This window comes from Fusarium oxysporum, chromosome 8, assembly GCF_000149955.1.
Source record: "Fusarium oxysporum f. sp. lycopersici 4287 chromosome 8, whole genome shotgun sequence".
Taxonomy (NCBI): domain Eukaryota; kingdom Fungi; phylum Ascomycota; class Sordariomycetes; order Hypocreales; family Nectriaceae; genus Fusarium; species Fusarium oxysporum.
In genome coordinates, this window is record NC_030993.1 from 1,395,536 (window position 1) to 1,409,342 (window position 13,807).

The window sequence follows — 13,807 nt, forward strand, 5'->3', positions numbered from 1 at the left end:
CCGAGAGAACCTCCCAATCATATGCCGCCAACTCTCCAAATGCGGTAAGAGATCCATTTCAATAACATTTACATCTAGCAAGCCTGAACCTTCCTCCGTCCTTTCAAGGTTTGAACCAGGATCCTAGAGTTGAGCAAAAAAGATGATTCGCCAAATTTGGAGTTAAGATTCTGCCTTATGTGGAATCCAGAGTCTGCACTAGATAAGGTGCAGCAGATTTCGAAAATACCGTACCTGCAAATCTGGGGTGAAGTAACTTTTTGATGGTGGAATGTCCATCTTGGGAAAGTCCGATTTTGACTTATACATTGGGCCAAACTCCAACAACCCACTTGCAACATCTCGCCTGAGCGCAGAGATGTTGGTCTCACTAATTCAATACATATTTACATTCGACATTCAATGCGAAAAGAGGAACGGTTTGGTAAGCCCACGTTGAAAGCATCCTTCCTTCGTCTCTTTTCGCCCATGATAGACGTCAAATCTGCATGAAGTACCCATTCCGTAAACATTCGTGCCTTCATCCCATCCATTCCCTGCCATCCCAAACACTCTGATGTAATTCACAAGCCAAACGCGCCTCTTCGTGCTCTTCAATGACAACACCTCTTCACTCCAACATGCATCCACCACACGCAAATGTCCTATGGCGTAAAGACACCAGCTTCCACGGAGCCTTTGATCACAAGAAACCATGGTGGTACTGCTGACCATGAAGGGTTCCCCCAGCATTGGCCGCATACTGTTGGTCTCGAAAACGACACGTGTAGTTATTCGTGGCCGCGAGGGTGGGATTTTACAGCCCGTAAACCCACTGCTCCCAGATGCGATTATTATATTTCCGCTCAAAGGCTCGTCAGACTTCGCTGGGGCCTGAAAGCCTTGATGTAATTTCAAGAAACTTAAAAACAAAAATCAAAGAGAAATGCAGATGGCAAATCAACACCAACCAACGCCTTTTCACCGGGACCTCACAAGACAGCTCTGATGTCAAGGAGGGGCGTGCAAGGTCGAGAGGCGGCGTCTCGAGAAAGCATTGAGCGCCGGGTATCATTGACCGAAGACCGATCTTTGGAGTCGGACGTCATTATGACTGGTGATGGCTGTTAGCAGGCATACCTGGTTGAGGAGGTATGCCAGAGCCATAAGCCTGATTCCGTTGTACGTAGCTCTGGTAAGCCAGAGCCTGCTGAGGATCCATGGGCATGTTGGGCATGTAGTTGTTGGGCATATGAGGGTTTTGGGGCATGCCAGGTCGGTTGCCCTGAGGAGGGAGGTGCTGGTTAGGGGGTTCTTCTGGAGACTCGACTTGGTCGCCGCCATCGACGCCATTCTCATTGCCTGGAGTGGGCTCAGGAGCATTAAGACAAGCCTGGTCATGATCAGTCCATGGTCTGTAGAGGGACAGAATCTGTCATGTCAGGCAGACAAATAGTTACGTACCTGGATCAAGTTCTTGCCCTCAGACTTGGTAACGAGGGGCTGCAGCTTGGGTGTGGTGAAGGTGTAAACGAGACCGGTTTCTGAAACCACGAGAAGTAGAACCTGAGTGCCTGTGAGGACAGAGAGTTCGTAGGCCTGATGAATGAATGTAAATTAGCTCTCCGTGCAACAAGAAATTGGTTTGCGCCAAGTTTTGGCGCAGACGAGCAAACGCGGGAGCTTGTTTTGACGCGACGGGAATCTAAACAGCAACCAAAATGTGTCGAAGAGATCAATGAATGCTGAATTTTGGTGTAGCGGAAACGTTGAAGTTTGCGCGTCCAAATTTCACGCGCTTTCAGTCTTAAAATCAAGCATCATGGCTGCTATGGCAAACCTGGTGTTGTTGGGATTGTAGAGGTTGAATCATACCTTCTTCATGATTCCAGCCTTGCGCTTGGAGAACGTAATGTGTCGGCGAGATTTGTCGCTGATAAACTTGATCTCAATCTTGCGACGCTCGCGACTGCCCTTCTCGTCGTCATCGTCGTCGTCGTCGCCAGCTGAAGGACGCTGGCGCTTGATGCCGCGAGACTCAGTGGCGTTGCCATTGCCAACGTTCTGTGAGTCGTCGAGCTCAGTAGGAGAGGTCTGGTCGTGCTGATCTGTGATGTCGGCCATGGTGTCTGCGAGTCGATATTCGTCTCAAATTGGCTTGGATTCGATTATCTCAAAAGAGGAAGAGCTCTTGTTTGTATTACCACGAACGAACCGCGACAGGAAGAACAAAAAAAGGTGGTGGAGATACTGCTTTGAGCGTGGTGCCGATGGATCTATACTGTATCTGGAGTGGGAGCGGAGAGAAATTGAGGGAGCTGCGGTGCTCTGCGTTTATTGTCGCAGAAACCTGGTTGGGCACGCTCTTGCTTGTTTGCTGCTTCGAGTCTGGTCTGGGTGTGTCTGGGTTTGGGTCGGGGGGGCCTTTCCTTTTTCTGGGTGCGGACTGTGGAGAGCGTGGGTGGCGCGGACGGGAAAGAGGCGAGGCCAGGCGAGGCAAGTGCAAGTGCGCGTGTTGGAAAGCCCAGTGAAAGAGTGCAGGGGATGAAGGAGAGATGGCAGGGTTAAACTATTGCTCTAAGCAGACAAGACGAGGGAATTTACCTTAAGCAAAAGAGACATTGGTGCTCATTGGCAGAGATGATTGCGGCCGCTGAGCACCACAGGTACATGACGAGACGCTTGACCGGAAGCGGAGATGACAGGGTGTGGGTCGGATTGTAGAGACAAGAGTCCAGCCAACCTTAGGCCTCACAACTGCCAGGGATCAGGCCGATGGGCGGATGGGGGAGGGAGCATGGAGCGGGGGAACAAGAGTAAATGGGTCCTTTTCTCCCACTGTGCGCGTTGACCCTGTGCGGGTAAGGGATAAATTAGATAAAACAGCAGGGTATTTCGGGTCTTCTACTAAGTATCCGATGAATAAATTACATCTGTCTAGGTAGGGAACCGGGGTGAGGCTTGCTGTGCTTCCGGTAATTTACGAGGGGCATCCGGTATGCGACGTGCTAAGGTAGCTAGAGTAGTAGCAAGCTTTTGGCTGCTGCAGCGGGACGGGCTCCCAGTCTCCATCCACGAGTGGAATGAGCACAAGATGAGCGAGGGTGGAAAGGATGCAAGGTCAAGCTTTGACCAACCACAGTCTTTGAATTAGCCTGTCTGTTGCTGAGTTAGGGAGTCAGCGATTCAAGCCGTCTGGTGGGTTGCTACGTGCAGCGCGCCATTGCTGGTGCGACTGGGATTGCATGAGTGGACTGTGGCACGCGTGTGGTGGGTATTCGTGAGAGGATGTGTGAGAATCAACATGATGGGATGGGCCTTGAGCTTTTACACATGCTACAGAGCTCAATGTGGTGTGTAAGAACGGATGCAATTGTGGATTTTGAGTAATTGAAGTGCTCGAATCATCGGAATGAAGTTGGGGTGAAAGAGTGAACGAATTGACCTGGACTGCACAGGTGTTGAATGCGAATTCATAGATGTTCCCCGAATTGGAAATTACAGAAGCGTCAATGGTGATCGCCGTAGTATCGTTCACCAAGCTTTGTTGTTTCTGCAAACGATTGCGTGCATTTGCCCTTTTAGAACAATTTTTGTTTATGGATAATTGGTTCATAACAGCCTATCGTATCTGGGGATACCGTTCCTACGTCCGATCAACAACGTCATCAAGATCCGACAATTGAAACGAGGATAGTGATGTTGTAGCCGTCCTGCACACGGACTATCCTGTGGACAATGAAAGATCGTCACACCTTGCCAGAAACCCTTACTGATGTGGTTGTCTTCGTCAATCGATGCATTCATCACTGATCGAATGGAGCCGTTTGCAAATCGCTGTTATCAACAGGGTTCTTCTGTTTCGATCTTCTTGCGGAGTTAAAATCACCAAATTTCAACGTTCACATTCGTCGTCTTGACCAAATTCACACCGGCCAACCTCCATCTCAGGCAGAAGAGCCTTCGTTGATGGCAACAAAGACAGGGTGGGACGTCAGTGATGACGGACGGCGTGTCCTGTACCTGACGGTGCCTTGTTTCGGCTTCTCAACCGTTGCTTGATGTATCCTCGTGAAGGCTATGGAGAGGGTATGAAAGCGAGGGCCGTTACAGGTTTGTGTGCAAGGCGTTATCGGCTTCCCTTTCTGGACTGCCATTTCGATGCTCAGTTACTACGTAGGAGACCACGATATTCAAACAGCCCTTGAAAGTAACGGACAGAGTTTGGCTGAATGTGGATGCAGTGGTCCACGACTCGGTCCATCAGGCAAAGAGCTCCACTGGGATCCCGCTCCGCCCGGTCATCTTCCAAGCGAGTGACACAGTGTTGCCCTACCGTAAAGTTGGCACCTCTCATTACATGCTTCCAGTATGTACCTACCTGTCAAAGACCCTCGGTCCTATCCTGGATATCTTGAGCCGTTGAATCAGTGGGCCTCTCTGCGCCGCACGCATGCCGCCGCGTGACGAACCATAGCGTGGCTGCAACTGCAGAAGGGCTTTCACATCTCCAACATAAGCACTCCGTATCAAGGTCAGTGCAGTATGTTTGAACCTGAGTTTTTACACAAAGATCTTGATCAACATGCCCCATAGGTTTTAGTGACCACGCGAAAAAAGAACAAACCGCCAGGGCAAAAGTCTGATTGCTTACCCGAGCTCCAGCCTCCCTTTTACAATCAAATCTCGACTAGCGCAGATCTGTCGCACAGTGTCTCCATCTCAACATCCTGGGGATCAAACTGAACACGAAAAGCTCAAATTGTCGGTCTTTGATGGACACATGGTGCAACTCCCCTGTCGCGCGTGCATCTGTATCTGGGCCTCGACCTGTCGCATCATCCACTTTAGCAAGCGGGGCCAATTGGTGCTTGATCAGTGATGAATTGAGTGAGCACGAAGAAACTGTTCTTTGTATTGGGTATCCAGGAGCTTATTGCTACATAGGTAGGTATCTAGGGAATTGAGAAGTGTCGAAAATGTCATCAAACACATGTTGATCTTCTTCGTATCGCTGCCCAAAATCTCAACCAAGACTAATACGTTTGTTTGACATCTCTCGCTCGGAATAACTATGCAATTCAACATATAAATGAAAATGTTTTTATATCGACTTATCCGTAGTCGCTGATTAATCACAGAGATGGAAATCGCAGGATAGGCGGGCCTAATTCCTCGGCTCAGACTCCCCTGGCTACCAGGGATGGATGTTCAAACTGATCTAGACCATCCTGCAAATATGCCGCAACGGAGTATAGACATGATTGGCGGGAGCTCACTCAAACTCGTGCTTCATCGATTTCCAACAGAAAAGACGAAATCACGAGTGTGGACGTCCACTTTGGATCTTATGTATAATTGATTCAGGTAGTAATGGTACCACACAGGCTGACGGGCTCGAGAACAAACACCGTCCTGTCGTCTTGTTGTCTCGAACAGCATAAGATCTTGTGGAGCGTTTGTGTCAACCAAATAGATAGCGCGTTCACTGATCATCACCACTTGAAGCGGGGTGCACAACAAGTACATGGGGATGCAAGAAAGCTTAAGGGCCACTATTTTAGATGACAAAAAGACTTGGGTAAACTCAGTGTAATTTAGTGGGCCTTAGATTAGATACTTTTGGCACCTTGGCTTAGAGCAGAGGTTTTCTTGCTGTACAGCGCAAACCCGGGGATTGGTGGACAAAACCTCGGCTCCGTCGGAGGGTGGCGGGGAACGGCTTCATAGTTTGTTTGTTCCGCGATAAGGGGCGACTTGAGTGCGGAACAAAGTCCTATATTGACATGATGAGATGCCGTAAAGTCACTTGCAGCAAGTCACGTCAAGTTCGGGCGCGACCGAAAGTTAGGTGGTTGGGAGCCGTATCAGTGAGCAATGAATATTGACAATAGTATCCAGAGTTGGATAGGATTCTTTATTTCGAGTCTTGACGTCCTGAGATTGACTGATCCTTCGATCTCACATGTAAGAGTTCAATCTTGCATTTAAGGCTGGAGGCACAGACGGAACAAGAATGGATTCATCCCACAGGAGGAAAGGTGCCGCAAAGCAATTCACGAATGACCATCAACCTGATGGCCAAGATGGGACAGTCAGAGAGGCTGCCGTCCTCTCAACTTGCAACTCAGCGCACGGTCCATGGGTACATCGAGCGGGGAAAACTATGTACAAGGTGCTCGGAGCCAACCTTGCCAATGACAAGCAACGGCGAGCGTTAGCCATTCATTCAGGCCAAAGCTCAGGCTAGTTGCTAAGGTTCTGAACGGCCCCTCCACCTCCATAACCCAAGCTTAGCTCGAACAGGAAGCTCCCCAAGAATGGCACAGTGTCAGCGTGGCACTTGGTGCTGCAAACCATGTTTGCTGTGAACGTGGTCAGCCAGATCATCTTTCGATATGCCAGTGAGAATGGTATCGTAGTATTGCGTGGCGTCAATAACAAAGCTGGATGAATACTAGATCTAGATTGTTCTTTATAAACATCCACTAGATTAGAGAAATGTTCATTCCTTAAAAGATAGGCCTGACGATGACCTCGAGCACGCTCAAAAGCATATCGTTCTACCGAGCCACGAAAGTTCCCCCGATAGTTACCTAAGAAAAAAACAAGAGCTCGCCGATGTGGGTTTGGCGCTTGGACTGTTGGCTGGCACTGGTTTGCCAACGGGCAAGAGCTTCAAGAAGGTCCTCCCTCTGATCTCAGGGATTGTTCAAGACTTGATCGCTTCCATTCTCATGTGCAGCAAGGTTTTATGCGGCTCACATTACGGATATCCGCCAACTTGACCCTTACGAGACTTCCTCACCTTTTGCCCTGCGAGCATATCACTATTAATACGCAAAGATCTATGATAGGTTACCCTTTTAATGCTGCATTGCTCAACTTTAAATTTGCAAATATGAACCCAGTTGTGAAATTCGGTTCGTCTGATACTCCCACTAAGTCCAGTATCGATATCTTTCCAAAACACGTCCATGATCGCATTAGTAGAGATGGGTGACAGTAACATGGTCATCAGATTGATCGAGAACGGAATGCCACGGTATCACCAAGGATGACGACTGAGATAGAAAGAATCGTTGCGTTAACAATCTCGGGTCCAAGTGCGAGATAGTGATGGAATATTTGGTTTTTATACGAAATTCTTTATCAGGATACCAATCGCTAACATGTGGTTGTTCGGCTAACACAACACCATCCCTCAAGGGGTATTCATCGACGTCTTTGGACGATTAAGCTCATAAGAGCTACCGGCAGGCTGGGGTTTGCACCCGCAGACGTTGCAGCAGTTAAGGCACCCCTTGGTGGACCTTTCCTCATATCCCCTAGCTTCAGGCAATCGCATTTCTCAACTACCGGAGGGATTGATGTTCTGGAAACCTCTTGACAAGCGAGTATGCGTCAGAACGTAGATCCTGCAAGCAAAAGAAACAAGATCACGCCAGAAATCAGATCAGAATGATAACTTGGCGGCTCCTGCTACAAGTTTGAACAGGTTTCCAGGCATTTCGGCTCCCCTTTTGTGGTTTTACGATCATCCTAAGCCACTGTCGTTGGCCTCTAGACTTTTACCGAGTCTCAAGTTTCTTGGCTCCAGAGACAGTTGTCCCAAAGGGGGCATTCAACCACACTTTTGAAGCCTATGATTGGCCACCGCCTCTTCGTGGCACCACCATCAAGGGGGTCCGTTGACAATTCTGCGGCAAAAACCCATCTCCTGAAACAGCATTGGCAGCGGAACTCGTCAATAATCAGGTGTTTTCCGAGACGTTTGAATAGAAGTCTCGTTTCATTGTTGGTCTCGGTGTCGTTTGGTTTTTCCGTGACTCGTTGTTCATGGGCTGGTCGGTTGTCATGTTCTTCTCGTAGGCTCAGGGAGTCATCGTAGTCTTTCACCTCTTTTTAATACTATACTACACATTCTCTTCAACGGATCTTCCGTGCTCGCTTCGGCGCCTGCTGTTTTATCAGTTCTTTCTCTCTTTCTTTTGAATATATTTGCAGTTCTCAAGGGTTGATCTCTTGAGAACGCTCTCTTCATTCATTTCAACCTCTCGACGAGGCTCAATATACCAGGCGCTGGACGTCTTACCAACCATATCTCCTAGCGAATCTACTCGAAAAATATCCGATATAGGGATCAAACCTCGAATTAAACAAGATACAAAGCTTTCTTACCGGTTCCTTACTACATATCGTCTGCAACATCGCCAATATGGTCGACAAGATCTTCCTCTCGACGGTCGCCGCCGACGCTCTCTTCCTGAGTTCGGGTGTCATGGAGCTGGTTTTTTCGCTGGTCGTACAGAGTAAGATGAAGGATATGCCTACTGATGGCGAGGATGTTACAAGGAACTTGCTGTACCAAAGATTTCCCCTGACCGCGGGTATCGTCAATGCCATTTTCATTCTCGTCACGTTTGCGGTCACCCTGCCTGGACTCGTCATGCCCGCTCGAAGCTTTCTCAAGGTTTCGGGATATATGGTGACGGTGTGCGCGATATTCACTATGTGCGTGGCTGTGTTCCTCTGGGTTATGACGTTGAGGATGAGTGAGCAATTTTTCAATATCTACATCGAGCAAGAACCAGACGTACAGAGCTTGATCCAGGACTCGGTACGTTTGACTGAAATCGGCCACCATGAGACGTATTAACTTGAATCCTTACAGTTTCAGTGTTGTGGTTATTTCAATAGCACAACACCGGCTTTTGTGATGGATTCGACTTGCAGCAGTCCTGCAAGTGCAGCGCTGCTACGTGGCTGTGCAACATCAATCTCAAGTTTTGCAAACCTACATATCGACGGCATTTTTACTGTTCTGTTTGGAATCGTCGGTGAGTCTAAGCTTACATTTCCTGCCCAATTGCACGCCAAGACATCGCAAGTAACTAATATCCCATATAGGTATCGATGCTATCTTTATCTTGTGCATCGCATGTCTGCTCAAGGATCGCAAAGAGCGCGAACGCTACCGACATATCGATGAGAAGGCCGGCTACCGACAAATTTAATGCAGAACACTTTACAATGTTACCCGTGATTGGTGGGCTGGACCGCGCATTCTTCTAGAAGTCACTACACTGGCATCCTTTTTTTCTTCCTCTTTCAGACGGATATGTGACAAATTCAAGCGAGTGGTTTTAATATTAATACTTTATTCCTGTTATCGATCGTCAAGTGGATGGGTGCGGCATACTACCTAGGCCATCCAGATCACATCACAATTCCCGATATTGAAGTCGTTTTTGATGGGCCATGTGGCAAGCGATATATCTAATTCCCATGTCGTTTTGTCATGACCGGTTACGCTATCAAATGATTCCAAACGTTGTGACACCTCCTGTGCGGTTCTTCTCTCTTCGAATCTCAACCTCTTCGAACTCAAGACCTTCGCCATCCTCCATAATTGTCTCTCGATGCCATGGCCCGACAAACATGCCCTGAGGGTCAGCATCATTGCGTATGGCCCGGAACGATTCAAGTTGCTTGCCATAGAACGCTTCAATCTCAGGCCTAGTGGTTCTAAAATTCTTGGCCCAGTGCGGTCGACCTCCAAGGTCTTTCATCAGCCACTCAAAAGCCTCATAGTATCGTTCGTGGCAAGGAGGATCCATTAGATAGGGGCGATATAGTGTCGCATTGAGGTACAACGTAGGTCCGTTTTCAACAGTAATATCAAGGTATGGCCGTACGTTCGAGGTGAGAGTGGTGTCGCTTACGCGCACTTCGACGGGTGCGTGGACGTAAAGACCGTCAGCAGAGAAGGGGATGTTGTGAGGAACGTAATCAGGATCATCATGAGTCAAGTGGTTGAGCCAAGAGCTCAGTCTCCGGAGGGCCTCAGGGCCCTTATGAAGAGGGATAGCCCACTCGTTGACAAACTGGGAATATAGGCAGTTCATGAGCAGTGCTTTGCGACTTGGTTGAACAGCTGATGAAGTGGTTCCATTCCGAAAGCCATACTGCATACCGAAAACAAACCACTCAACCCATGGCAGGATTCGTGGAACGTGTTGGGCAAGATAGAGAAGATTATGATAGACATAGTAGCCGATTGAGCCATCATACCCACTCTGAGGAGGGTCGCGGTGTTCCTCATCGGTTTGCTCTGCCTGCCACACCACTGCACGTCTTGTGTATGGGAACCACCAGACCCTGACAAATTCACTCTGTGTCCATAGGTTTCGATTCCAAGACTCAAACATCTTGTGGTCTGCGTCAATGCTCTGTTCCCACTTCAAGGTAAAGGCTGGAACTGCCTGGAAGGAAACTTCGGTAATGATACCAATAGCGCCGAGAGAAAGAAGGGCAGCTCTAAAAAGGTCCGTCTTGATATCTTTGGAGCAGTACACTGTGGTTCCATCTGCCATTGTGACCTTAAGGGAAAGGATGTCTTCGGACATCAGTCCATGGCGTAGACTGCTTCCGTGGGTACCTGTTGAGATAGCGCCACTAATAGACTGCTCATTGATGCTTCCAAGATTTGGCATCGTGAGTCCATGCTTCTCGAGCTCTTCACAGAGGGCGTACAGCCTGATTCCACCCTCCATGGTAACAACACCTGTATCTTTGTTCACCGAGAGTACCCTGTTGAAGTTGTCCAGGTTGACGAGCCAGCTGGATGTGCAAGTGATATTGGAGGGTGAATGGCCACAGCCAGTCGTCACTAGACGCCGACGGCATCTTCGTGCCAGATTCACAACTTTCTCAACTTCAGGCAGAGACTCGGGTTGGATAAAAAGCTCTGGGAGGGACGAAAATGTGCGCGCCCAAGTGTGGTGGACATGTTGTGGCCGAGCACGAAATGCCACGCTATCGTCAAACTTTGCCAGTTCTGCGGCCACGAGAGGGTCCATGGCTCTGCTCGATTCACAGACGGTAGAAAATGAACCCAAGGAATAGAAACAAGACGGTATCAAGGGGATGCCAGGTTCAAGTTAGCATATCAGAGGATGAGTGGGATATGAATTGCTTGATGCCGAAGTGGGTGTAGTCGGATTTGGTCGCTGGCAGGTGGGTCGGGATCGGAATCACAAGTCTGCTGGCACAGTAACAAGGCCAGTTATATTAAGCTTATTCTTCGTTTTGTGTCATTTTGGCTTCCATATGCATACATGGAGAGGCAAATACATCATTTTGACAATTTCTGGGGGCAAAGACGCGAATTTTGTAAGTCGAAGGCAACTAAAAGCACGCAGAAAAACAACCTAAAGCAAAAAAAAAAATGGCCGATCATCAGAGGTCCCTGGATCGTTATGACAGGGTACTGACGATCGCATTTCTGACTCTGATTGGCTCCGATGTAATTCTAGACGTCAACGATATTCACCGGCTCAGGCCGAGATGGTTATGCTTTCTAAGCGACGACAGGGATGTTAAATGGTGTCATCGAGAGTCTCGGCGCACATGTGCAGGCAGCTACCCTACGATCTTGTTCATGACTTGAGACATTTCTTGATCGGTTTGCCTCGCGCCCCGAGCAATCAGTGCAAATTAGTTGAAATATGGATTGGCATAGTCATTTGACTTTTGTCACTATGGTTGAGTCGGGCGTATGGATCTTTGTTAATAAGTTATTGTATAATGATTGATTTACTCTTGGGTATGTGGTTTTGGAGAAACCAAAATCTAAGGCCAACCCTGGTTGATGAGATACAGCATCGGTGCAGAAGGGGTTCTCAAGGTATTTATATACTTCACCAACACCTCGGACCCTGGTCTATTCTCCATCAGTCACAACAAGTAGCAGTTGGTTTAATCGTTAGTACTAGGGGATAGGGCATGATAAAGTAAGTATATGATTATATAAACCAGTGAATGAATACATTGATTCGATTACAGGATGAGCCTGCGATCGATACAATAAAAGTCTATGACAGTGTAGCATTGTCGCATTGATCAAGTACATCGTCTTCCAGATAGCGATCAACTCCGGGTCTCTTTATAATCTGTCAACACACTGCCGACAAATTAAGTTCAAAATCAGCTCAAGAATTAACAGTCTTGAATATGGGCTTATAGAGAAAGAGGACAACTGGCCATGAGTCCCCTGAGTCATTTACCTTCATATTAATACCACATGAGTACCCGAACCTAAAACATATAGTATACACTGACACATAATACTTGTTTAGCCAGTGATATTTTGTGACGGCCTGACAGCAGAATATCTAGGCTGGAATTGATCCAGTTTACTAGAGCCAAGTATCATGAGGCTGCTCGACGGAACTGAGAGCTTCCCTCGCCGTCAATACTTCTCTTTGTATCATCTACTATCCCTTCTTCGAATATCTTCGCCCACACGGCTGCTAGTGAGGCAGTATTCCAGCCACCAAGTCGCGCAATACCATCTTTCATTGCTAATTCGGCGGCGACAGAGGTGACAAGCTTACCTTCAAGGCCGCAAGGAACAAAACGAGCCCAAGGATTGACAACGTCGGGACCATCTACCGAGACGTCGATGTTGATAGCAATACCAAGGGCTGTGACGTGTCTCCGATGATGAACTCCGATTGCTGCAATTTTACGTTCTGGTTGACCGGCGGGGGTACGAACCCAGACTCCAGGTTCATCTCGGGTTGTATAAGTTTCCAAACCGAACAAACATGCCAGTAGACGACGTGTGGTCGCTTCGAGATGGTTCGCATACGACATGACTGAGTAATGCGCATATAGGGGAGAGTGCATGTCTAGCACAGGCCACAAGACAAGCTGCCCAGGACCATGGTAGGTTGTCAAACCACCACGGCTTGTCTGTTTGACCTCGGGAATGAAGCTCTGCTCATTGACAGGGTTACGCCGATGAGGAAGACTAACGTAGAGGGGAGACCTGAAGTAGGAGGTTTGCTCGGAGGTGAGGGGGCGCTGTCGACGCCCAAGCGTGAGAGTTGGTGTTGGTTCAAAAGAAAGAAGATGAGGGCGGGGTATGTGGCCTCTGTGCTGTTGTTGTTCCTCGCTCAGACTCTTCCACTCGAGAAACAACGAGCGGCCTTGATCTCGCTAAACTCGAGCTGGACAAATTCATCATCGGGGTCATCCTCTGCGTGGTAATGAGTGAGGACCTTGAGGGTATCGTCGTGCTTATCCTTGCTGAGGAGCCAACGGGGACTCTCGGGCATCCAAAAGATTCCGATGAGGATGATGACGCTGCATATGGACTGGAGAAGGCTGGGAAGTCTCCAGGACCAATGGCCTTCAGCCGCAAGCCGGGCGGCATTGTGGTCCGGCTTCCAGGCAGATTCCGTGGCGAAGAAGCCGATTACAGAGCTCGCAGAGTAGCTACGATCAATTGGGGTCGATGTGGCTTGTAATCCTGTATGTCCAAGATCACAAACCGAGGTAACCTCCGTACAAACTCTGGCGTAGGCATGCGCGATATGCCTTGGTGAGAAGTGAGTTTCTGGTGGATGATCCCGTGGGGCAAAGAAAGCCGGCGGTGGTGACGTCGGTAGCTCAGGGCCAAAGATCAACGGACGGAGGCCGCCGAGAGTCCAATTTCGAAATTGACCTTTGCATGTGAAGGCTAGTTTTAATTGATATTCGATATGAAGGAGAAACCTTGTGCGTACGTTAAAGTGTTTGAGCTTCACGATTGTGGCTTAGCAGTTGAAAAATTCAAAAGTAACTACACACAGCAGGCTGTCAAATGATAGGTAGGCAGTATGTAAGACTGGAGCAGGTAGAACTTGTACACAATGCGAGCTGAAACTAAGAAACTGACTACCTTAGCTTAGTTGTCTGAGACCCATACCTGGAAAGCCGAGAGCTGAAGGGTGAGAAGAGCTGGGTAGATAAGGTACTGTACTGTTCATCGGAGCTCTGA

At 48.5% G+C, this 13,807-nt stretch overlaps 5 protein-coding genes across 6 annotated transcripts; 1 reads left to right on the forward strand and 4 right to left on the reverse strand.

The window, feature by feature from the left end:
* Positions 1-35: 35 nt before the first annotated feature.
* Positions 36-2,649, reverse strand: FOXG_03102 (MADS-box transcription factor, other eukaryote). The gene is made up of 3 exons (XM_018380637.1): positions 1,855-2,649; positions 1,444-1,578; positions 36-1,372 (listed from the first exon to the last, which is right to left on the reverse strand). The coding sequence occupies exons 1-3, from the start codon at positions 2,101-2,103 to the stop codon at positions 1,088-1,090; spliced, it is 669 nt and encodes a 222-aa protein (XP_018236952.1). The 5' UTR covers positions 2,104-2,649; the 3' UTR covers positions 36-1,087.
* A 4,782-nt stretch (positions 2,650-7,431) lies between these two features.
* On the forward strand, positions 7,432-11,189 carry FOXG_03103 (uncharacterized protein). 2 transcript variants are annotated; one of them, XM_018380639.1, is made up of 3 exons: positions 7,432-8,599; positions 8,654-8,819; positions 8,890-10,484. In XM_018380639.1, exons 1-3 carry the CDS (start codon positions 8,198-8,200, stop codon positions 8,994-8,996), a joined length of 675 nt encoding a protein of 224 aa, XP_018236954.1. In that variant the 5' UTR covers positions 7,432-8,197; the 3' UTR covers positions 8,997-10,484. The 2 variants fall into 2 exon arrangements, with proteins under 2 accessions (XP_018236954.1, XP_018236953.1); XM_018380638.1 differs by having other exon boundaries at positions 7,804-8,599; positions 8,654-11,189.
* On the reverse strand, positions 9,083-11,190 carry FOXG_03104 (D-arabinono-1,4-lactone oxidase). The gene has a single exon (XM_018380640.1). It carries the CDS (start codon positions 10,839-10,841, stop codon positions 9,297-9,299), a length of 1,545 nt encoding a protein of 514 aa, XP_018236955.1. The 5' UTR covers positions 10,842-11,190; the 3' UTR covers positions 9,083-9,296.
* Positions 11,191-11,998: 808 nt separating this feature from the next.
* Positions 11,999-12,639, reverse strand: FOXG_18478 (lipoyl(octanoyl) transferase; the record flags this gene model as incomplete). Its single annotated transcript, XM_018398567.1, has 1 exon — positions 11,999-12,639. The coding sequence occupies one exon, from the start codon at positions 12,637-12,639 to the stop codon at positions 12,193-12,195; it is 447 nt and encodes a 148-aa protein (XP_018236956.1). The 3' UTR covers positions 11,999-12,192.
* A 302-nt stretch (positions 12,640-12,941) lies between these two features.
* Positions 12,942-13,354, reverse strand: FOXG_18479 (uncharacterized protein; the record flags this gene model as incomplete). Its single annotated transcript, XM_018398568.1, has 2 exons — positions 12,942-13,263; positions 13,320-13,354. 2 exons carry the CDS (start codon positions 13,352-13,354, stop codon positions 12,942-12,944), a joined length of 357 nt encoding a protein of 118 aa, XP_018236957.1.
* Positions 13,355-13,807: the final 453 nt, after the last annotated feature.